This window comes from Myotis yumanensis, unplaced genomic scaffold (assembly GCF_028538775.1).
Source record: "Myotis yumanensis isolate MYYU_CA2020_CCGP unplaced genomic scaffold, mMyoYum1.0.hap1 SCAF_2, whole genome shotgun sequence".
In the NCBI taxonomy this organism is placed as follows: domain Eukaryota; kingdom Metazoa; phylum Chordata; class Mammalia; order Chiroptera; family Vespertilionidae; genus Myotis; species Myotis yumanensis.
The window spans coordinates 72,374,415-72,399,565 of NW_027223753.1; the positions used below are offsets into that span (position 1 = coordinate 72,374,415).

The 25,151-nt window shown below is 49.1% G+C and overlaps 1 protein-coding gene and 2 pseudogenes across 1 annotated transcript in view; 1 reads left to right on the forward strand and 2 right to left on the reverse strand.

The window, feature by feature from the left end:
* Positions 1 to 25,151, reverse strand: part of ABCA4 (ATP binding cassette subfamily A member 4) — a 128,636-nt gene that overhangs the window by 93,762 nt on the left and 9,723 nt on the right. The window contains exons 3-7 of the mRNA XM_070405633.1: positions 24,735 to 24,876; positions 21,353 to 21,492; positions 15,609 to 15,736; positions 11,070 to 11,267; positions 1,040 to 1,129 (exon numbers count right to left, since the gene is read on the reverse strand). Coding sequence (XP_070261734.1) covers positions 1,040 to 1,129; positions 11,070 to 11,267; positions 15,609 to 15,736; positions 21,353 to 21,492; positions 24,735 to 24,876 — 698 coding nt within the window. The remainder of the gene's footprint in view (positions 1 to 1,039; positions 1,130 to 11,069; positions 11,268 to 15,608; positions 15,737 to 21,352; positions 21,493 to 24,734; positions 24,877 to 25,151) is intronic.
* On the forward strand, positions 9,310 to 9,454 carry LOC139004744 (small nucleolar RNA SNORA48; annotated as a pseudogene).
* On the reverse strand, positions 23,480 to 23,579 carry LOC139004598 (U6 spliceosomal RNA; annotated as a pseudogene).

Here is a 25,151-nt window from a genome sequence, read left to right on the forward strand (position 1 = left end):
ACCCTGTTCATCAATGCTGAGACTTGTTATCCAGACAGGCCAGAAACCTTCTGGAACTCCCACAGAGAATTAAGAGTGTTGATATGCTTTGGGAATTTTTTTTTACATTCTCAATCAACTTCAACCTTATTATACTGATAGGAATTTTTAAAATGCTTATAAATAAAAGAAGATTAAACAGAGACTCCCAGTGCAGCAGGTGGCCATCAGTACAACGGGCCCTTCTCTGACTTTCTCTGCTTATACTCTGCCTCAGTTGAGCTTAGCTTTATGCAAACAGATTCCAACCATGCAGTTTTCCAGCTTGGCTACGCCCTAGTCAGCTGAGAATAGTGGAGGAGGGAAAAAGTTCCAGGAAAATTATATTTCATTTTTTGCCTCCCTCATGATACTCATCATGGTGAAAGTAATTGCTTATTTCACATTGCTCTTCCCCGTTGGGCTGTCTGTTTCACATGGGCAGTGACCATATCTGTTCATCATTATGCCCCCAGCACTTCTCACCTATTAAGTGGAAGATCAATTTCTATACGGGGAAAGGCTTGTGCAACCAGATGTTAATCAAAATGTGCACTATCTTTCACAATAACACACACAAAGTCCATTATACTTTCACTGTGTTAAAATGAGTCAATATATGTAAGGCACTTAGCCCTGCTAAGACTATAAATGTGTGCTACTACAATTGCGGCATAGATTTGTGTGTATTTCAAGAGCATAATAGAATAGCGGACCACCTCAGTGCCAGAAACCCTTAGATGCCACTGTGAGTTCACCGATACTCTGTGCCAAGCCAGACAAGGTCGCATGTCTTCCTAGGTGTGAAATCAGAAGGACGGCTCCCTTCTTTTTGCCTCCAGCTCAGGAGCACAGGTAGTTTAGGATATAAACAGGTGCTTTAAAATTGCTAGAAGGAAAGATCAAATGTATTTCTCTGTGAACAGGTTTGAGGTACAATTAAATTGTCTGACATAATAAGTGTGGTAAATTGGTGGAAAGATAAAGTTAAATTATAATGAACTGTCATCGGGCCACTTACCTCTTGAATTCTTGGAGACATGTCAGATAATATTCTTCCCCAAGATCTCAGATTGATACCTTGAGAACTGCTGTCTAGGAGTGTAGGAAGCTGTAATTGATGGGAAAAGTATTTTTTTAAATATATATGTGGTTTTACATTCACACACAGGTACTATCGATCTCCTGTTTGCTTGAAAAACATTTCCTCCCTTCTTTCTGGTCACAAGACCTCTTCTGCAAGATTGCTTTCAGAAACAAACTTCTTGTAGCTAATTGAGAAAAGCAGAGGCTCTTATTCCAAGTCATCCTGCTGAGCTAGTCAATCACCAATACTTCCATGGTGACATGAAATACACCAAATGAGCCTGATTGCTGGTTTAGTGACACCAAACAAGACTCCCGAAGGAAGGAAAACAGAAGGAAGGAAAACAAAGTGTAAGGGAAGGCTGCCTGCGTGGCGCCCACCTGTCCCCCCTGGGCTTTGTATACAGTCCCAGGCTTCCTCCTCATTGTTCACGTCTTTGTTCCCTTTGTGTCCATTCAGGCAGGTTGTGTGGCTTCCTCTGTTCAACACCATTTTCTTATGTAAAAGATTCGGCCAGTTACATCACCTTTCTCTCAAGCTGCAGCTTGAAAGAGAAAGAAGTTCGCTTGCAGATTGTCCGGTGAGAGCGGAGTCCTGGTGACTCCCGGCCCGTGCCACGACGCAGAGCTGCTCATGCATGTTCCACAGTGTGGGGAACGGGGACCTCCACTTGCTGGTTCTGAGTCCCAGAGCCTTTCGCAAACACCCTGTTTTCCAGAAACCCAGCTCAAGTCCTGAATGAATGACTTCATTCTTCAGAGTTTCAAACCTGCTTGAATCACTGATCTTCTGTTTTTCAGGAATGAATTCTAAGTTTTAAGACAGTGGTTTTCAAATGCAAGTGTGCATTTTGACTAGGCCTGGGGGGGATCTGCATTTTAACCGCTCGACATGTCATTCTGATTCAAACCCTTGTGACCACAAGCCACAACCTCAGCTTCTTATTTGCCAGTGCGGTTCCCCAATGAGGGGTGGATGGATCCAGCTGCAGAAAAGCAGAGAAGCAGGTGGAGCTGAGCTTTGACCAGCTTTGCCTCTTGTTTCTAGCGATACATCCTGTACCCCTTTCTCCCGCTACAGGTGCAAGGGTGCACGCTCTCACCCTGGAACTGAAGAACAGATGCAGGTCCACTCATGGGGCATTTGAGGCTTATTTTCTAACTCTCAAATGAAAGACTTTGTTATGCACGACAGCCACACAGCAGGCAAGAGAGGAATTTTCCAGACATAGGAGGAGCAAAGCCATCACTGAAATATACCCCAGAAAGTATCTTTTCTCTTTAACCTGAACACTGGGCTGGGCATTGGTCTTGCCAGGACTTACTTGAAATTCCTTGCAAATAGCTTCAGTGCATGCTGGGAAGGCACTTTAATTACTGTTTTTCCCATAGGAGGATGGGGCTGAGAAGAATAGGTAGGAAGAGATGAAGCGAGAGGGTAAAAAATGTTTTCCATTGGCAAGTTATCACCAAGGCCTGTCTATTCTTCTCCTAACTTCCGAAATTAAAGTCTATTTGTGTAAAAGCCAGCTGTCCCCGTGTGGGCTCAGATAACAGTCTTCTCTCTGTGCTCCTTTGCTCACCTTGCCCAGTTCCGCTCTTCCAGGGCACCTTGCTTCTTTCCTTCCTTGCACTATTCACCGCTGGTAATTATTCTGCCACTTATTTGTCATCTGTCTCTCTTATTAGATGCTAAGCTCCACGTAGAAAAGAACCATGTCCTATATACACGTAATTTGATAAATAAATGCTCTTATTATAGCAACAAGCAAACCAACTATAATTGTGTATATACCTGATACTCCATAAAATGCTGTGCTTGCTCATTTAGGGCAGTGCATTAGTCAGGGTTCTCCTGAGAAACAGATAAAATGCCCACTCACCCCATTCCACCCATCCTCACGCTGCCCCCAGGAGCCAGCCCCCTCACTTCCCAGAAGGCCTTCTTTCTCTTACTACCATGCTCTTCTGCTTGCCTTCCCCATGGGTTAGGTGATCCTCCCTAGCTGCTCCTAGAATTCTCAGTGCATTCATATCACTTTTATATTGGTTTGCAATTATTTCTAATATATCTGTCCACTACACTGTAAGCTCGTTAAGCACAGAACAGGCTTTATTGTGTTTTTATACCCTCAAAAGATGCTATGTAGCAGGTGCTCAATAAATATGTATTATATTAATTAATGAGTAAGTTAACTATAATCAAATAGAAAAGAGGGAGTCTAGTGAGGCTTTAGGCTGCATGTCTCTGCAGGTATGATGGTGACTTACAGGAAGGGAGTGAGGTCAATTCCACTTGGGGACAGGGAAGGTGACACTTGAGTTGATGTTTGGAAGATCAGTTGACAATAGTGACAAGGGGGGCAGTGTTTGTACATGGAAGGGGAGGGCCAGGAATTCTTGCTGGAGGGAGGAACGTGAGGAGAGTCAGCTAGAGAGAGTGACTGGAGAGATGGTCAGATAAGAGAGAACAGGACCAGGAATGTGTGGAGAGGGAACCAGAGGAACAACAGCTTGAGATGCATTTTTTATGTCCTATTAACACTCTTTTTCAATCTTGTTAATAATTTAATAATATTTATTAATCAAATATTTACTGAGCTGAGTGCCTGGTACTATATCTGCAATTTCTTTCCTACCTCTTTCCAGTGGGTCTGATAAAAAAAATGGGAGTCTTGTACTCATACCTTTGTTTTAGACACCACTTACATCTCAGACCAGTGCCTGTGCTCCCCCTGCCCCTCCCCGGCAGCCCTCCATCTAAACCTGGTCACCAATTGTCTGAATGATGTTGCCATAAATTATAAAATGACTTTCCCAGGACTCTCCTTTTCTTTTGGTTCCCCCTTATCTATTAAAATTCTCGTGGATTGTTTCTGCCAGAAGAACCGGAAGAGAATGTTAGTTTGTTTGAATGGAAATGTGAAAACATCTCTAGAAAAAAGGTCATATACTGAATGACAAGTATCACATACACACACACCACTGCTTCCTATGCCAAACAAGTTCTCTTAATTTCCAAAATAACAAGTAACACTTCCATGTCACCATGGGGCTCAGCACTGCCAACCCAAGTTCACGGTCTGGTTAGACCTCCTAAGGAGACTGGAGATATAAATAGGTTTGGAAAGGTTATGTCTCTATCATCTCCCATCAGCTTTGGTTGGTCTGAGGGGACCTTGGGCCTTGATCATCATATACCTAAGAAATGGATACAAGGCCCTAGCCAGAAGCCAAGAAGATTCTGGTTATTTGAGATTCTGGTTTGGGTTCACAAGGGACAAGAAACGTGCCTGTCCTTTGGGACTGTGTAATATTTTTTTCTGAAGGCAGAGTAAAGCACATTAGCTACTAAAAATAATCTTGTTGGAGCAGTATTTGCTGATGCTTTGGACCCAGTGAGTTAATTAAACAGATGCCATGTTGCCAGTACACAGAAGGAACATTTTATGAGTTAAAATTTTTGTTTTACTCTCTCTGATTCGAAGAAGACCACCTGGAAAACAGTATTGATTTCTAAGTTGAGGATCTGCTTAACACAAGGGTAAATAGGTAGCCATAGGTTAAAAGTGTCTTTACTGGTACAGGGATGACATGGCCTGTGGGAGCAGTGGAAGGCTCTGAAGTGAAGGAGGAGCTGGCTTACAAGCACCCAGCCAGGGGTGAAAGGCAGATGAGGCAGTGGACAGACAGTGTGGCCCCCTGGGCTGCTGCTACAGGAAATCCAGATTTATCCGGGAGGGAAGTTGTTGCTAGGCAACTAGGAGAATGTGGATTTAAAGCATGTTTGTTGCAACCTGTCAGTTGTTAAGCATCAGATGAAAAGAGAGGAAGCTGGCTTCAGTGGTGAGGGGGCAACCAGAGGGGACACCCTGAGTACCAGGAAATGCGTCATGAGTGGAGAATTCAGACTAAATCACTCAGAGATGGGGGCGGGGGGAATGCCAAACTGTCTGTAAAGGGAGAGGTCACAGAGACATGCTGTCTCCCAGGACTGGAGAGGACAACGTGTCTGAAGAGAGGGTGGGCTCTGGGGTATGTGAACAGACAAGTTATGGGACTCTCTGGCTCAACAGAAACTCAGCCTTTTTCTCTCCATTGTGACTTCAGTCCCGGTATTTGTGGTTGATGAAAGCAAAACTGAGTTTGGAATCTCAGGGCAGTCAAAAGGTCACTCCGTGAGAGAGATTTCTTGCCACTCGGAGGGGTCTGAGGAAGGAGAATGTTGCATCTAAATGTTTGAGGAGGACATTTCTGGGAGTGGGACAATGATGGGGGTGAGGGCAGTGGGGCCTTGCAAAGTGGCTGTATCTTGCTTTGGTAAGAGCAAAATGCTTTTTGTTTCAAATCTCTTGTCCATTTCTTCTCTAATGTGAATGTCACTACCATTCCATGAACTATGTAACATAGGCCTTGTTACCTCAATCTTACAAATGGGGTGGCTAAGATCCATTTAAGTGACAGCAAATTAGGGGCCAACCCAGAGCCAGGACCCAGTCTCCTGGCCACCAGGAGCTCTCTGTGTGCTCCAGTGGGCTGCCCACTTTCTGGTCCTCTCATCACTGTGCCCATGCTCAGGGGAGAAGCTGATCACTCATAAATTACGGAAGAATCTGTGGTTATATTGAAACCCTTTAGAAAAGGATGTCTATTAATGGTAGGCAGAAAAGAAATTTTAATATCAAAACTCTTAAGCAGGTGTCTGGCTTCAGAGGTTCCATGAGCCCCCAACCCCTGTGTCTGTTCTGTATTTCTCTAGGGAAAAGGTTTAGAGCTATTGTCAGATTTTCAAAGATAGTCCTAATCTATCAAGAAGGTTAGGAACTGCTGTTCTGTAGAGATAAGGAATATGAGGCCAAAATCCTTCTTCAAACCAGTTTACCCTGGAGAGAACCTGATGCCTAATACATACATGCTCAATCTATGTCTACTGAATAAAGGCCGGGACCCAGGACCCATTATCCTAAAGGCATAGGGCCTGCTTGTGTCCTGAATGACTTCAGTTTTGACCTCTTAGTATTTTTTCCTTTTTAAATTCATAAAAACAACATCTGATCAGTCATGACATTAAGCCCTGACCTACTGTGTGCCTAGAGCCTAAAAGAAATCAAGTCAGCCAATGACAATCAGGCCTGTAGGCCTAATGCACATTTAATGTACGTTGATGTTCCTCTCTCCTATTGCCTCTTTATTTCTTCTTTATTGAAATCTGTTGAGCCAGGGGATATTTTTTATTATAACAGACACCGTTTTGTAGATGTAGACAGAAACAAATCTTAACACCGTCAATCACATATACTTGCTGTGGCTTAATCATTTTCAAAAAACCTATTTTCTGATTTTGCTTTGTTTTTGCCTAACAGCCCTGCTGCTCACCCCTCACGCCATGCTGCTGGCACTGGGCATCTCTTCTCTCTCTTCTTCCGTCCCCAAACCCTCACCAGAAGTGGGAGAAAGTTGACAGTCCAAAGATTCAGAAATCAGAAGGGAGAGGAAATCATGAAGTTAAGTCACTGTAAAATCCTGGATATGTGGGGTTTTTCCAGAGAATTTCAATGTAGAAATATCATCCGACAATGGAAAGGCATAGTTAAAATTTAGCAAACCGCAATGGATGATCACAGAGAGCAGAAACCATGGCCAGCTCACACCAGGCAGCGGGCAATCCACCCACACTTCTTCCCCACGATTCAGGAATTTAGGGAGCAGAGCCAGGAACAAAGCAGGACATTGAAAGGAGCAGGGGGTCTGGACCCCCAAGACCGGCTCCTTTCTTTCCCGGAACACAATGTTCAGCCACCCCATAGTCAAAGAGACACAGGTAAAATGAAGTCAGAAAAATAAAATACCGTGACAGAGTAATAGTTGAGGGGCAGGAAAGAAAGCTGAATCATGCCACACTGGAAGCGACTGCGGAGGGGAAAGCCATGGGCCAAATGCTGGGGAGGCCAGATTTCCTCTATCAACGTCCATGAGAGGGGGAAGGGAGGGAAACCATTTCCCAGCAGTGTGGCAGGTCTTGGCACCCGCCTCGGTTCCCCTGCCGGACTCCCACAAATAAACATCAGAGCAGAAGGGACAGATTTGCTTCTCAGCAAGATTTCAAAGCTGTGCACCAGAGTCGGAGAGAAAACAGGAAGGATCTAGATCTAGAGGGAGGAGAAGGAGGAGGAGGGGCATGCTTACCTCGGGCCAAATCAGATGGGAAACGTCCCAACCCCTCACCCGAAACTGACACATCATTTTTTATGAGGTGTGAAGCCTTTCAGGTACCGTGGGCCCAGGTCTGAGCTGCTGGGTTTCAAGCTGGGGGCGGTGAGGCCGAAAGACCACACGTGAAGACAGGCTCTTTCAAGCTCTCAATTGAGGTGAAACCAAGAGGGGATAAATCTCCCTGGAGAAAAGCCCTCCACCTGGCTGCTTGCTTGCTTCCCAGCCCACCTGTCTCTGGGCGTCCAATGTGTGCACGTGCTCGAGCGTGTGCTTGCGCTCAAGTGTGCATAAGTGTCTGTAGGGGATGGGCGGGGTGGAGTAAGGCCATGGTCCTGCACTTGGATTATTTGAAGATGACAACACTCACTTCTGACTCCAAGGGGCCGAGGAAAAACACAGCTGGCCCAGTTGGTGCTAACCCCCAAAGTCCCTCTCCAATTCGCTCAGCTCCCCCAGGTTTCAGGGGCTGGAGGTTGTACTCCCACCCAGCCCCCCCACAGCCCCCCTGCCCCCACCCCCCTCCCCCCTATACACACACCCAGCTCCTTACACAGCAGGGGCAGGTGCTGTCACAGTGGTTTACTGGGATTGTCCCTCTTTCTTTGTTAATAAGCACTGACTTGGCATTTAATAAAACCTTATTTATACACTGGCTCCGTGCATATGAGAAACAGCCCAGGAGAACAGAGGCTCAGCCTGCCCCACGCTGGAGCTCAGCGTGGCTGCCAGCCAACCAGCTGCAATAACAGCCTCTTCCCAGCCTCAGAGCTGCCCCTCTCAGAGGGTCTGCCTGAGCTTCTCTGTGCCCCCTCAGGCTTTATCTCTAAAAACACTGTGAGAGTGGGTACAGGAGCAATAAAAGCAAAATCCTATCTTCATGCCTGTAATTTCTTTTAGGTTACTTATTAGTAATTTTTGTTTAATTTAGCCACTCTGTCCAGGTGTCAAATGGAAAAGCACATTTGAAGGGCACCTGACAGGGTGTTTGTCCTCTTTGCTTGGGACCCACGTATCCTGTCTTGGTCTTGTCTTTCCCCAAAGAGATGAGCAGGAGCAGGAGCAGAAGATGGCGGGCGGGGGAGTCCTCCAGGCCTGTCTCCCATTCGGTTGTCCCTAGGCGGTCTCTGGGCCACTCAACGGCTTTGTAAAGATAACAGCAGAGAGGATGTATCGCCACAGCACCCTGTTCTATGGGTGATCAAATGGAAGTGCTTGAAAGCCTTAGGGCATCTGGGGTACTATTAGTATTATGCTTGCTCTACAGCAGGGGTGGGGAACCTTTCTGCCAAGGGCATTTGGATATTTATAACATCATTCACGGGCCATACAAAATTATCAGCTTAAAAATTAGCCTGCTCTATTCGGTCAAACATTTCATTAACTCACCCCTAATGCCTTGGCAGGGACAGACCAAATGATTTCTTGGGCCTGACATGGGCCACCCCTGCCCTACAGAAATTGAGACTAAGTCAAACTCCTGTGTTTTAGGTCAGTAATTCTCAACCCTGGTTGGACTTTGGAATGATCTGGGGAATTTTGAAAAATACTGAAGTTTCAACTGAATCGGAATCTCAGGGGGTGGGGGCTGGGCAATCGTAGTTTTTAAAAGCTCCTCAGGTGATTCCATGTGTAGCCCGGCTGGGCACCACCGCTGCAGGGCCCATCATTGCCGGTGTTGGCATGTCTGAGCTGTGCTTCTGTGGCCTGGCCTGTTTGCAGGTCTTGAGGCTGACAGAGAGTTCGTGAGGGTGGGAGGGGCACACGTGGAGCCTTAGCCTCAGCACATGCCTGGCGCCTGCAGGTGCCCAGTTCCGATTTGTGTGCATGGGCCACGTGCACGCAGGTGGTGAGCAAGCGTGCAGGACCCCGCTCAGGTCAGTGAGGGTGATCGGCCAAAGTTCTCCTCCGGTTTCGGAATTCTAGCACTTGCCAAAGCAGCGTGTAAGGACAGAAAGACCTTCTGGTCTTTCTTATCTGATAAAAAATATTTTGACCCCCTGGCAGTGGGCAAGGAGGCACCTGATTAGTGGTGTTGCTCTTATATCAATCAGGGGCAAAGCAGATGTACAGTCCTTAGTACATCCTAGCTTAATGCCTGTGTCGGTGGCCAGAGCTGTTTCATGCCTGAGGCACATAAAAAAATATTGTGAAGCAGTGGCCTGAGTTTGGGTCCAGTCCTAATGATGTTTGCCCAGGTTCCCCTTTACCCTGCTACTTCTAGAACTGCCCCCCACCCCCAAGAACTGCTGGCCGTGCCCCAAAGGCACGTTTACTGAGATCAGCAGCCAACGCCCTTCAGAAAGAGACGTGAGGGCCTGGCCCTTTCCTGGTGACCAGAGGATTGCACTGTCCTCAGTGCCAGGGGACCTCAGTCGCTCTGCAAACACAGGTGCTATCTCCTGGCTGTGCTAGTGTTTGCTGTCCAGAATAAGGGATTGTTATTGCCTGACTCTTCTGTCTGATTCTGCAAACAGAGTGTGAACAGAGAAGTTTAAAGCTCATGGCTTTTTATTCTCCCTGCAGCGCATGGAGGCCTTTTGGCGGCCCTGGGTTCTCAGTGGAGGAAGCCCACCCGGAGGAGCCAGGAAGGTTGTAATATTCTAAGAGAGTCACACTTTGAAAGGGATGAAGTGTGAACTCTGCCAGAAACTGTGTGGTCCTGTTTTATTTTATTTTGTTTTTAAAAGCCTTCATCTTGCTTTTTAAGAAACTCTGAGAGTGGGTTTTCTGGGACTTGAGAGAGCAACCATAAAAAGGCAAAAAACATTAATTTCTCCACCAAGCTCTCAGTGACTGACACTCCTCACAACACAGTTCCAGAAATTAAAATGTAGGCGCGCGCGCACACACACGCGCACACACACACACACACACACACCACAGTTCAATGCTAGAAACATTACATGTGTTCCTTTCTCTGAAGGATTCTAATTTTGAGTGTTTCTTAAAGGGTGACCTACAGTGAGCTCTTAAAGTAATAGGGCAGATTCTGAGCCCAGCCCAGATCTCCTGAACCCGTCTCTGGGGGTGGAAATTTGGAACTTGCATCTTTTACCAGCTTCCCTGATGATCGGCATACACTCTAAAGGGTGAGAACTGCTGCTTTATGCCGCCTTTATACAACTCCCTCTCCTCTTACCCTTCTGGCAAAAGAGGAAATATTATCAGTTCCCAAGAAGTGTGTCTGGGCGCAGTTCCGGAACACGGGGTTAGCCAGGTCAAGGCTTTCTAAGCTTTTGAGACTATGCAATTTTCTCTGTCATTTTCTTTTTTCCCAGAAACAGCGTTTGGGGACAAGAGCAGGCTCACAGCAGGGAGTGTGAAGCTCTCATTTATTGAAATGTATTAAGTGCTCTGCATGTATTTTTTCATTTATATTTCCTTGTACTTTATGAAGTATTATATCTGCTTTATAGATGAGTGATACGGGCAGGAAAAGTCAACTATCTTGCCTATGACCACCTTGCTAGAAAATGGTAGGGCAGGGAGTCCAAACAAGCCCCCCTCTCCTTTCCAGGCTGTGAAAGGTGGTGGAGGAGATGTACCCCACTTTAGGGGAGGACTCAGACCTGCCACAACCACATACCCAGTGGTGACTCCCAGGAGCCTGGGCCTCTGGAGCCTTCCTTAAGGATTGTCTTGAATACCAGGCTCGTGCCCTCCCTGTCAGTGCACGGTTCCCCGTGGCCTGCCATGAGGCTCTGCCCCAGGAATTACCTCCTCAGAGCAAGAAGCTAAATAACCTCCCTTACCACACGGAAGAGTTTGAAGAAGTCCACGTTGGCGTACAGCGTGTCTTCCATCCACTGCAGGGTGCCCTGGGAGAGGGCGCACATGGCCTCGCGCACTGTCTGCGCCCCGCGGCGCTGGCTGAAGATTACGAAGCGCTCCAGGAGGGCCTCACTGCAGGCGATGTCCTTCAGCGCCAGGTCGGGGATTCCGTGAGCAAACTGCAGGGAGGAGAAGCAACCCTGGAGGACTGCCTATGGCAGGAGAGCACCAACCCCAGGAGATGTCCACGCCCTCTCCCACAGAACCTGCGACTACATTACATTGCATGGCAAGGGGGATTAAGATGGCAGATGAGCCCTGACTGGTTTGGCTCAGTGGTTAGAGCATCAGCCTGAGGACTGAAGGGTCCCCGGTTTGATTCCAGTCAAGGGCACGTACCTTGGTTGTGGGCACATTCCCAGTAGGGGGTGTGCAGGAGACAGCTGATCAATGTTTCTCTTTCATCGATGTTTCTAACTCTCTATCCCTCTCCCTTCCTCTCTTGAAAAAATCAATAAAATATATTTTTTTAAAAAGATTGCAGATGAAATTACAGTGGCTTATCAGCTGGCTTTATTTTTGGATTATCTGGGTGGAACCCAATGTCATCACCAGAGTCTTTTAAATGTGGATGAGGGAGGCACAGAGACAATGTCAGAGTAAATCAATGCGAGAAAGACGTGGTTGGTCACTACTGGCCTTGGAGACAGAAGGAGGCCACCAGCCCAGGGGTGTGGACAGGGGCAGCCTCTGGAAACTGGAAAATGGATCTCCTTCTAGACTCCCCTCTCCCCCTGGAAAGGAGTACAGCCCTGCTGACACCTTGACTGTCAGACTTCTAGAACCATAAGATAATACATTGGTATTGTTTTAAGCCATTGCATTTATGGTGATTTGCTAGAGCAGCAACAGGAAACTAATACACTCCCAAGCCTCACTTTACCAGCGAGCCATTTAAAATTTGAGCGATCGCTTCTTAGTCCACCAATGCTTAGGTACCATCAGGACCTACTCCCTGAAGCTCAGGTGGGGAGTGGCTAGAATGCATTTGGAGGGATGGCAAATGACCAACCTCCTCTCTCTTTTCTCACCAGATTTAATCAATAAAAATACTGGATGCCCAATTAGATTTGAATTTCAGATCAACAATGAACAACTTTTAGTACAATATGTCCTAAACGGAGTCCAAATGACACATACTTTTGCTAACATTATTTGTGGCTTATCTGACATTCAAACGACACTAGAAAGCTTGTATTTTATCTGACAACCCTTCCCCCTGCCTAGGACACATGCCCCAGCTCCTGTGGAGCTCCTGGACGTGACTATTGAAGCACAAACCCCAAGATGGCTTCCAGCGGCTAAGGAGGCCTCCGCCCTGGCTGGGACCAGGCCAGCCAGCACAGAAACTGGCCTCAGGAGTCCTGGGCTCCCAGCAGGGGACAAGATCCTGAGCACCGTGAACAGGTTCCCGAGCTTCCCTGGTTTCTGGAGTCTTCTTCTGGCTTCCAGTTAGTTACACAGTCCTCTGGGCTGGAGAGCAGAGCAGCCAGGCTCTGCTGCCCCCTGCGTGGAGACTGTCCAGACCACAGATGGAAGCCTGATCCCTACATGAGGCACTGGTCTCGGATGATGCTGGTTGGTGTGGACTCTGTCGACCTCAGGGGACTGTCACTGAGTACGTATTCCAGCAGAGCCTTCCTGTCGCCTACATTTGACTTCTTACCACCCAGCAAATTCCCCCAATCCTAATCCCAGGGTATAAAACATTTTGAGGTGGAGAGAACCAATGAGCTCATGTTGTCCAGACATCTAATATTCCAGGGGAGAAAAGCGATGTAGAAGGGGTTAGGGGACGTGAGAAGGTTGCACAGCAGGCTGATGGGAAATCTGGGACACCCCTAAAGTTCCCTGCTCCTTTCACTCCGTCCCTCATTCATCCGGTGCTCGCTCACTGCGTTCCCATCCTGCAGGGACTAGACTAGCTGCTGGTGATGCAGAGATGCAAGGTGAGTTTTCTGCTTTCCAGGAGCTCACAGAAGAGGGAGCGTTGAGAATAGTTAGGGAAAATTGCCAGTACGTACGAGTGGCTACTGTGCTCCAGGCACTGTGCTAAGTGTTTGACATACATTCCTTCTTTTAGCTCCAGCAACAGCCACATGTGGAGGGCACTTTTATTATCTCCATTTTACACGAGATATGTAAATTATCTCCATTTTAATGAGGAGACAGAGGCACAGAGTCATTAGCTAACTTGCTGGAGGTCACACAGTTAACTGTGTGGCCTTGTTGAGATTTGAACCTACAGCTTGTGCTTAACCATTACCCGTTAGCTCTTTATCGAGTGGGGAAGAGGGAGGAGGCAGCGCAAAGGGAGGAGGATTTATGAACAATTTCACTGAAGAGGAAACATTTGCGCTGGGCCTTGAAGCAAGTCTAGGAGATTACAGGGCTGGGGGTGGGCGGAGGGCCAGACCAGAGAACTGTACCCCTCTCCTGGTCTAATAACTCCTTAGTGGAGAGAGGGGGTGATGTGATTCCCTTCTGAGCGGTGCTCAGGCACCAGGCAGAAAGGACAGGATGGGCAGCCAGGCCTGAGGTAAAGAATAAAATCCCATGTTTGATGAGGATGATTAATAGAGAACTGCAGACCACATGTGGCTATTTAAATTTAAAAGTGTTAAAACTAAATAATATTTAAAATTCAGTTCCTCGGCTGCACTAGCTCTATTTTGAGTGCCCACCTGCCACTTGTGGCCTGTGGCTACCGCACGGACAGCCCAGAGAAAGGACGCTGCCATCGTGGAGGGAGGGTCTATTGGGCGGTGCTGCTAAGGAGCACAGAGCTGGACAGAGACCGAGACTGAGACAGAGATGAGGAGCAGGCGCCCACGGCAACCAGGCTGGGAAGCATGGTGGGCACGGGGCGCAGAGGGAGCTGGGTCACCACGAGTGGCCTCTGCAAGTGTGGGGGCTCTGGGCTCCCTCTTAAGCTCTGGGGTTTGCTGGTTAGGGAAGCATCAGCTAATCAGAGCCACCACACTAAATAAGGTCACAGCCTGGTGAACAAAACCCTTCTCCCCAAAGGAGAGGCCTCAGCCCTGATGCCAACCAACAGCCCAGCAACTAGAGATCTAAACGTCACACAGTGAGAAACTGGAAAGAAATTTCCCCTAAATTCCTGCCCTTATCTCCACCTCCCTTTTATTACCAACTGGAAGTCATCACAGGCATTTCCAGGACTGGAGTTTTATGAGCTGAAGAGAAGCAGAGGGGAAAATGACCAATCCCTGCTGCCGCCCCCACGCCCTCGGGTGGGAGGGGAAGGGAGGAGGAAGGATAGCGGAGCAGCACAGCCAGGCCTGGCTCCCAGGACCTTGCCACACCCAAAATGCTGGGCCAGGAGCCATAAGGCCCCAAACTGAAGCAGTGGTCTCACCCCTGAGCCTGCTGAGCTGCCTGGAGGGCTAGTTAAAGCCCAGTGTGCGGGTTGGTTGGGGTAGGGCCTGAGAATTTGCATTGCTAATCAGCTCCCTGGCCTTGGGGATGCCGCTGGTCTGGGACTCTGAACACCGCTGAGCTGGAGTGAGGAAGACTGGGTTAGGAATGAGAAAACCTGGTTGCCGCTGCAATTTCTAGCTCTACAGCCTCATGCAAATCCCTCAGTGGCCAGCCGCCTCATTTCCCCAATCTCAGGATTCAGGTGAAGAACTCACAGCTAACTGACGTGAAAGTTACGTGTGAGTGGTGGAATGCTCTGAACAAATATGAGAACCTGGAGCCTGAGGAAATAGATTTGGGGGGAGCAGGGTGGCGGGATTAGGTCAGGTTACGCAAGGTGGGGAGAGGAAGGAGTTTGCCTGGCGCCAAGAAGAAATGGTGTGGGGGAAACAGGTCCGCTCTGCATGCTGCCTTACCAGGCTCAGTGACGTGGGAGTCACCTCGCACAGCCCAGTGTCTGCACTGCCAGCTTCTGGGCCTGGGACTCCCACAGTTCTTTCCATGGCCGCCTTCTATTCAGTCAGGTTTGCTCAAATACTCCTGGCCCTCCCTGACCACCTCATTTAGCACTGCCCCATCCCCAGCCCCCTAGTCCTGCCCTAACTCTTGACCCTGGATTGTCCCACAGCACCCATCTCACCTGCTGACTTCACCATCACCTGTGGCCCCCACAGGAAGCTCCCGGAGTTAGGGGTTTGCCCACATTGTTCCCATGGCACTCTAGATGTTTAATGAATATGGGAATAAACCTCTGTTTCCTCAACTAGAAAAGGAGGTTGAGCCATGTGATCATAAACCTCTGAGATGTGTTGCCAGGATTTGTCCTGTCTCTGAATCCAATGAGGGGAAGGAGCATCGGCTGAGTAACTCCCAGGTATTTTTCTGAACCTGGGGCATGAATGATGGATTCTGAATGTGAAAGCAAGAAGGAAATAAAAAAGCCAAGGTGTTCCTTGACTTTCTCAGACTCGTGCTCACCCCTCCCTTCCAGGAACCACTGGCCGAGGACAAGAACCAACCTGCTCGGGCCGGACCTGAGAGTTGACCAGAAGGTGGACGACTGAGTCAGACAGGCCAATGTTTCTCATGAGAAAGAGTGTCAGCGTTTCTTCGTCTCTCAGGATATCCCGAATGCGTATTCCTCTTCCTGTATATGAGTGAGAGAAAGATCAGGGTGCTGACGGGCAGGTGGGTCAGAAAAGAGAAAACATCTAGAATTCATTGGAAACATTTTTAACTCTGTTCTTGGGTCCCCGGGAGTGCCTGGAGGTCAGGGCTCCTGCCGGTGAGCTCTCACCCAACACAGTCACAGAGTTTACTGCTGAAGCAGCTGGGCAAAATTTAGTGAGAAGGCACAAGGCTGGACAAAGCTAGCTCAGGATCCGGTGTGGGGTTGGTCTAGGACAGTGGTCGGCAAACTCATTAGTCAACAGAGCCAAGTATCAACGGTACAAAGACTGAAATTTCTTTTGAGAGCCAAATTTTTTAAACTTAAACTATATAGGTAGGTACATTGTTATTAATTTAATTAGGGTATTCCTAAACTGGCCTTTGCTAAAAACTTCCTCAATCTGATTGAGGTATGTTCGCTGAGGTCGACCCCTTCCAACTCTCCCATCCACACTCGTCTTGTGTACTTGTTTCGTCTATCTCCTTTCGTTCATCCTCTCTATATGTCCACCCCTCACTTCTTCTAACGCCACTTCTTCAAAATAGACTCGCCCAGGCCGAAAACCAACTTCTGCGCATGGGCCACGAAGTTTCAATCGCACTGTACGTGCGCGCCCGCACGTGGTATTTTGCGGAAGAGCCACACTCAAGGGGCCAAAGAGCCGCATGTGGCTCGCGAGCCGAGGTTTGCCGACCACTGGTCTAGGACAGCGGATCTCAACTGGATCAGTAAGGAACTGGAGCAAGGAATTTGGTCCCCCTGGGAATATTTGGGACCATCTGGAGACGTGTTCGGTTGTCATAACTGGGGAAGTGCTAGTAGATAGAGAACAGAGATGCTGCTAAACATCCCGCAATGCACAGGACAAACCCCTCCCCGCACCCCCCCCCCCCCCCCGAAAAAAGAACTATCTGGTCCAAAATGCCAGTCATCTAAGGGTGAGAATTGCTAGTCTAGGACTGGAGGGTACCCATGCTCTGTCCACACTGCAGCTGTCATGGGGTAGAGGGCCCTTCTCGGCGTCTTGTTAAGGCTCAGTCTCAGTTAAGGCTCTAAGCTCAGGGTATTGACATGGACTAAGAAAGATGGGGCTGTTTTGGTCAAGAAAAGTCTCAAGTGGAAAAGAGAGGATGGCATGTTGTCTGGGCTTGCAATTTCATACCCTCGTCTTCCCAGTCACATTCTTTCTAGCTCCACTCAAAACCTGCTAGAAGCAGAAATTTCTTTATGGGAGGCATAAAGGACTCCTAGCAGTTTAGGTAACCCTGGGGCAAGTGACTGAAAACCACTGTGTGTCTGTACTTTCCACATCTACCTCTCAGGATTGATGAGAGACAAGGAATGCAAAAAGTGCTTGGCTCTCAGGCCTGAAAACAGAGGGCACTCAGTTAATGCTATTCTGATTGCATCCATATTATTCTTACCCCTCCCGGGGAGTCACACCCAGGGTGCCCACCTCCTCTGCCTGCTTCCAGGGCCAACACCCAGCCTCAAGCTGGCCACTGTTACAGTCCATGAGGCGCTGGCCAGAGGAGAAGGTTACGGGACCAGATATTTATGAAATCATTTCAACATTAAGGAAAAGCATTTGGGTTGCGTGAAAAATGCCTATCTCTACATTTCAACTTCTCTGGAGCCTGCCTGGCTGCTTATCGCTTAGTTCTTCTTTAACGAGATTTAATCATCAAAGCTCCTTCCAGAGCCCATCTCCTCCCTCCCTAAATTCTTCCCTCACCAAGAGGCCTCAAGGCCTGGGCAGTGACAGCCATCCCTTCCTCCCTTCCGTTTTCCGGCGGTGACGCTGCCTGTACAGTGCCTGGTCCTGACATTGCTGCTCATTTCTCCTTGAAAGGGGATGGGTCAGCCACAGGCCTGGCCTTGCAGCTGGGGCAGGGCCACCCATCCTGAGGTCCCACCCCACACTCACCTCTCTCCAGGGTGGGTGCCTTTTAGAGCTGTGCCGCTGGGTAGCTCGGTATCACTGCCCGCTGCCTTAGGGGAACCTGGCACAGGGAGGAGGGAGGCTGAGGAAGGAGGTGGGCTCTGAGAGAGGCTGTCCTATTAGATTCTTGCCTTCCCTCCTTTTGGATAAGTCCTGTCTCATCTTCCAAACTCAGCTCCTGCTCCCTCTTCCTTCCCCTGGGGAACAGCTCAGTTGTTCTTTTCCCAGTCACTTCTTTATGCCCAGTGTTATATACACACACACATCTCCTGAAAGTGGGGGGCTACGGACTCCACTTTCATTAATACCCCTCATTCGACATAGCAATGCTGGGCACACAGACATAAGCCCTGGAGTCACCTCTGGGACACCCAGCACTAGAGCCCGACATGGACTCAGAGCCTCATAAATGGAATGGCATGAGCACCCAATAAATACTGTTGTCTTGACCCCAAAGTCATGACCCCATTTGACTGTTTATCTCTTTGTTATTCTTTAACTCACTCACCTGACCTTACATACAAATACCTGCTGGGGAGAGGGAGATGGGAGAGATTTGCCCTGGTGTCTCCCAGGACCCCAGCCAGGAGACTGGCCCCAGAGAGAAGGGGCAGGAGCATTCTGGGTTCACACACCTGGGGAGGGTTGGGGGCCCCCTGTGGGGAAAGTGTGGGGCCCAGAATGTAAGAGGTGGCTGATACCAGACAGAGGTTTCGCTAGACTCTCGAGGGAGAAATGTGAGCTGGGGGCCTGAGGAAAGAAAAATAAATTTAGCTTAAAATGTGGTTCTTCTTGTTTTCTTCCCCCTGGAAGATTAGAAGTGGGGGAGGGGCCGCGGAGGCCCTGGGAGCTGAGGGGAGCTGAAGTGGGAGAACGCTTGAGGCTCATGGGAAGAAGGTGTTTAACGATGATTGAGAGGCCACAGAGCTTCCTTGGGGGTGGCGGGGAGGGGGCTTCAAGCTGTCTTGAACCATCAATCCTCCCCTGGTGAGAAAGCTGTACCACAGGTTTGCTGGAAGGGAAACCCCGCCTGGTCACCATCAGCATACTTTCCCAGGTGCCTGGGAACTGCCTGGCAAAAGCACACACCGCGGCAGCCGCCACCTTGCCTTCAAAGGCTTAACCTCCGCAGGGCTTTGGGCTGCAGAGTCAGTGCTCACCCGGAGCATGCCCAGGCGCCTGGGACAGATCTGAAATGGTCTGCAGTGTGACGGCGAACCTCAGGCCCCAGCCTGGGATTCCTTCAGAGAGTGTCCCAGACGCTGCCTGGGGGTGGTCCCCTGTCCCCTCTCATGGCCACTAAGGTCAGTGTTCTGCAGCGTCTCTGTTCTCTCTGGGGAGCCTTGGCTGGCCTTCTCTGACCTGGTCTCCTCAGACCTCGGAAGCCGAGGGCAGTCAGGGATTTTCCCCGGAAGCCCGAGGCCTGCAGAAGGAACCCTGTGCCAAGGCAAAACTCGTCCTGCTTTGGGGTTAGGAACTAGTGATTTGGGTTCTTATGCACACGCTGTAAAGCCACAGAGAAGTTGAGGTTAGAAATGACTTCCTTTACACTTCCTCCCAGCCAGACTCCATGCGAGGATCAAACTCCAGAATGAAATGTCTGCTGACGAACAAGGCAGGCAGGCACTCGGGGTGGCGGGACAGCCACTTTCTCTTGTGCTGTTTAACCTTAGAAGTAAAACGCCTTCTGCTTGGTGTCCCCACCCTTTCCTCTTACTATTAAAGTGCTGACTGTGCTCATAGGACTAAATGCGCAGTCCTTCGAGCTCCGGCTCAGTAAATCCTAACCAAAGCAGCAAAAGACGGAGTGTTTGTAAATCGGTTTTACTACATAAAGTATACACTTCACTCTTTTTGAAGCCATTAGAATGTAATGAAGTAGTCCCATCTGAACAGAGCCCTGTCCTTTATTGCCCCAATGGGGAGTGAAGGGAGAAGGTGGCCGATGGGAGGACATCAGTCTCTTTAGAGAACTCACCCCTCTGACTCCCCTGAGCTCTTGAAGCGCCACCTGCCCGCCCCTCTACAGGAGGGAGGGAGCCGTTGTTCACTGGGTCCTTCCACTTCTGCCCTGGAAGGGGGCCGTGCCGGTGTGACACCCTCCTTCCCCAGGGACTAGCACAGCGCCTGGCTCAGTGGTGCTCCCCAAACCTCTGCTGAATGTTGACTGAGCTGCACAGCGAGGCTCCAGGGCTGATCTGCACTATTCGTCACCTCTCTTGCTTGGAATCCTGAGTAGGGGCTGTTCACCCAGCCCTCCAGTCCCCTTGGCAGACCCCTTCCTCATCCCTGTCAACCTCTAAGGTCATCCTGAGAGTCATCGACCCCCCGCCCTCCATCCTAGGAGCAGACATCACCCAGATCCAAACTGCTTCCGAGCCCCACCCCCTGATCAACCTTCCCCACATCCGCAGCCTTTTCTTCTCCCCTGGATGGCGGTGACCCCCGGGGGTCCTGGAAGGCCTCGCTCCTTCCCCACCACTCGTTCACTCCTCCCTGGGATGGTTCAGCCGGAGCCCAGGCTGTCGCCATGCCCAGTCCCTCCGGCCATCTGCAGCGGAGCCTCCTGAAGACACGACAACTACACAACACCCACTTGTGCTTTAAGAAGAAGAGCTGTCAGAGTGGCTACTGGGGTTGAGCTGCTTTTCCCTGGGAGGAGAGTCGCAGGCCAGGGAGCTCCTCCACCCTCTCTCCTCACTGTTCCTGACTCCGAGAGGCTCTCCTCCCCACGCAGCCTCAGTGAGCATGTGACCCACCAGCCTGGCCTCACATTTCATTCAACTCTTCACCAACTAAACCCTCACCTCTGCTCCACTTCAACCACCATGGCCGTACCCCGGGGGCTTGTTCTCACCTGTCCCACCTGCCTTTGAAATCCTAAATTCACGTGCTTCATTTTTTAACCACAACCATTAACCCTACTCACTTTCTCGGCCCTTAAACAGGGCCAGGGAGCCCCCTGAGACCTCTAGCTCCTTGCCCACCCTTCCCCCGCTGGCTTGTTTTGCCACTTCGGTCCTCTTGTCCAGCCTTATGCATCCTGGAGCCCACATGTGTAGTTCAATCACCACCATCAACCTCCTTGCCTCCTGGACTTCCTATGGCTCCCCTACAAGCCCCTGGCTCTGTATCCCCACACTCTGCACCTTCTCTGCCTCAGGGCCTGGGGTGCTGAATATCACTGGAAGAAGTCAAATGATTGTACATATTTATGTCATGATAAACATATGCTCTCTGACCTCCCAGAGTCCTTAACGCTACTTGGCATTGCTCACACGCGTTCCTGGTTAGCTTGCTCTCTACAACTCTATGGAAATGGTCCTGTACCTTTACCTTACTCTGAAAACCCCTCATCCCCTGCTTCTAGCACTTACCCTAGCCTCATGCTCCCCAGAGCCCATGCTCTCCTGGCATGCTCCTTTCTGTCTCTGGACTTACCTCGAGTAAGACCTTGCTTTCCCGCCTTCCCAACTTTCTACCTTCTAGGCTGGTGGGAAGAGAAGTCCTTACCACTGCAGATCCCATTTCCTCCTGCCTCCTCTCGTATCATTTCTCACCAAATCTTTCCTGCATCTTTTGTCTCTCTGATGTATGAGGGAGGTGAGAGGCAAGAGGTGGCTGAGAACACTGAAGCCCACCGTAATTACCTGCAGTTCTCTCGGGGTGAGTCCGGAGGGTGTCCATGAGTTGGGATAAGGTGCGGAGTTCTGTCCAAACCTGGCCAAGGTGCTGGCTCTCGGGTGCATCCATGAGGAGTTCTTGAAAATCACGATACACCCTTGCCAAGCTGGAAGAGAGACAATGCTTCATCAATAAAGGCATAGGCGTCATAACAATAATAATAATACCACCTTGTGCGATTTTTACAGATAGTATCTGCTTGACCTAGCTACTACATTATGTATCTTTGCAATAGTTCAAGGTAAAAAGAAAATCACATTTTATTGCCTTGTACATGTCAGATAGCAGACAGGGGCACTGAGCAATTTGTTCAGTCTTCCCACTTTGGCAGGGACAGGTCACCTCTCATCCCCGTTCTCTAGGTGTCTTCTGTCTAGAGAAGCTTTAAACAGGAAGTTAGTAGATGTTACTGGTGGTTCTTCCCAGCTACCACCTGCTTTACTGAGACCTGCCCTCCCAGCCGTTTGTAGGGGGAGGATCTGACAGCTGTACTTAATCCACAAGTTCCTCGCTGCACCTCTCCAAGGCTGATTGGGCGAGGAGAATGAAGCCAGGAGAACCGGATTTGTTTCCAGGAATTTAAATGATATTCAAAGATGCTCTTCTGATTGCCCAGACCAAGGTGCTGTGAACTGAACAACCAGCACTAGCCTGGGAGACACTGGTCCACAAAGAGGCAATGAGGTGGATGCCCAGAGAGGCAAAGAGGCTGGACCTTGTGGGCCCAGACGGCACAGAGCAGCTCCTGACGGCTCTCCGGTTCTTCTCCCACCCCTCCTGACACCTGTGTGCAGCACCTTGCCTTTGGGAGAAGGTCCAGTGCCCAAATCATATATTTCCCCCTGGGGCTTAACCTTGTCTAAAGGGGTTTCTGTGCCTTCTACTCAAAAGACCCCTGAATAAGCCAATATTTCACCTATAATGAATGTGTGAAATGTGAAACCCAGATTTCCTGGTTCAAATGCTGAGTACAAACTAGAGTCTGAACGCCCCGTTCCCCAACTCTCACCCTTCAATCTATAGACACTGTCGGTACTAGCCCCACCAAAGCTCCATTGAGCCTCACTGAGATGTCTCCAAGGCTCCCCGGATCCCACGGTGCAACCCCTGGGATCTTCCTACATGGGTAGGCATTTCTTCTCAGGCACCTCAAAGAGACTCAAGCTGAAAGTATAGATTGTAAAAGTGTTTGCAGCCATGGGAGCCCAGCTAAATATCACCTCCTGACTGTCCTGGGAAGACAGGTGTCTCTCTCCTACCTTTCCATAATCCAGGAGTCGGCGGGCAGTTATATATTGTAGACTCCTGGGCCATAATTCTGTCATATTACTCAACTCTGTCACTGTAGGGCAAAGGCAGCCACAGTTGGTTCCCAGTGGGGAAGGCTACCTCCAAGCATTAGGCTGACTTACTAAATGTTTTTTTTTTTTTCCTTTTTTAGTTGAAATGTAGTTTTGTCCTGGAGGAATTATATCCAGTGGAAAGACTGGAGTAACCAGTTACCTCAGTTTCCATCTGACTTGGTGTTTATACAAGTGGTTGAAGCCCGCTCTACAACAAGCCCTTGTTGGTGACTCTCGGTTATAAGCTTCACAAGCTACAGCCCAAGTGCAGCCCACTGGGTGGAGGACGGCCCTGTCCTCATCCCTGAGCCTCTGTCTATAGGTCATGCTCACATCATGCCCTCCCACCTCCGACAGGGAACTCCAAAGGGAACTCTCTTCCTCTGGGATTGGTTTTGAAATTCAACCCCAGACCAGAAGTCATTACCTGGGAACCACAAGTCCCCTGACATCAGTGTAATGTTGTGTGTGCGTGTGTGTGTGTGTGTGTGTGTGTGTGTGTATTCATTTTTCTTGGAAGAGGGGCTGGCCATCAGTGTTCATCAGTTTCTTGGAATGGTCTTCAGCCCCACAGGTAAAGAACTACCGCCTCCAGCCAGATCCTCAGCTATCGTGGCCCAACAGAACTGATGGCGTCGGCAACAGAGAATTTGGAATGTGCCCTTTCCTGCTTGTAAACCTTACTTTAGCCACCCTCAAAATATTTCCTGACCTTTGCCTTAGCGTTTGATGTCCAAGAAAGCTTTTTTTAAAAAAAATTCACAAATTTGTGTGCTGTCCTTGTGCAGAGGCCATGCTAATCTCCTCTGTATCATTCTGCTTTTATTATATGTGCTGCCCAAGCAGGCACTGTCCAAGAAGGCTTTTTTGTTTGTTTTCCTTTTTTTTTTTTTAAATATATTTTATTGATTTTTTACAGAGGGGAAGGGAGAGAAATAGAGAGTCAGAAACATCAATGAGAGAGAAACATCGATCAGCTGCCTCCTGCACATCTTCCACTAGGGATGTGCCCGCAACCCAGGTACATGCCCTTGACCGGAATCGAACCTGGGACCCTTCAGTCCACAGGCCGACGCTCTATCCACTGAGCCAAACCGGTTTCGGCTGTTTTCCTTTTTAAAAATATTTTTTAAATTAATTTTAGAGAGAGAAGGGCAGGGAGAGACATCAATGTGAAAGAGAAATATTGATTGGTTGCCTCCTGTATGTGCCCTGACCCAGGATCGAACCCACAACTCAGGTATGTAACCTGACTGGGAATCAATCCAGCAACCTTTTGTTTTTGTTGTTGTTAATCCTCACCTGAGGATATTTTTCCATTGATTTTTAGGGAGAGTGGAAGAGAGAGGGAAAGACAGAGAGAAACATCGATGTGAGAGAAACATTGATTGTTTGCCTCCTGCACGAGCCCTGACCACGGCCCAGCCAGGGAAGAGCCTGCAACCAAGGTACGTGCCCTTGATCAGAATTGAACCTGGGCCCCTTTGGTCTGCAGGCCGATGCTCTATCCACTGAGCAAAACTGACTAGGTCTCCAACAACCTTTTGGTGCATGGGAGGATGCTCAATCAACTGAGCCACACCAGCCAGGGCTCTAAGAAGGCTTTCAAAGAGTCAGAGACCTGTCAGGGTTGACCAGGGTAGAGTGATGTAAGGCAACAGAAGGGAGACTGAGTTTTTTCCACCCAAACAAATGGATGGCCTGGGGCAGTGGACACAGCCTAGCAGGATGCTGCTATCAGACTTCAGGTCACATCTTGGAAATATATAAAAGAACCAAGAAATCATGTCATGTGGTCCTAGTTTGAAGCTTTCTCCCCAAGTATCCTGACAGCTAATAGAATGTTCCAGAGAGGAAACACACCCTGCTCCCATGAGGTTAGGTATTCAGCAAGCCACAAAAACACTCATTCAGCATTACACGCTTTGTGTGTACACACGTGCTCCGGTGTATGACAGGAAGGTGTACAACCTTCTCCCCATTAGGTGGGAATCTCAACACTTACATGGAGTTGTTATAGTTGGACACAATTCCAGGAGATTCTCCCGGGGTGGGACTTTTAAAACAAGGATTGTTCACATTGCAGAAAATTCCCTGAAGCCATGGCAGAATTCCTGCTGAGGGCATTGCCTTGTTGGGAAAATGGCCTTTAAGAGAGGAAATGGAGACAAGAAGTTAGTCTTCCGGATCAAGTGGGATGAAGGCCCTAGGAGCTGGGCCTCTGAGGAAGGAGCCTGGTGCTTCCCGTCATTCATCAACATGTAAGAAGCAGGAGCAACCAATATGCCAGGCCCTTCACTGGGTACCTGGGATAGGGTCTCTTCCCTTGAGGGCCAGTGCACTGGGGGACCAAGCAAATGCTCTAATGGAGGCACAGAAGGGACCAGAGAGGGACCAGAGGGGAGCACATACTTTCATGGTG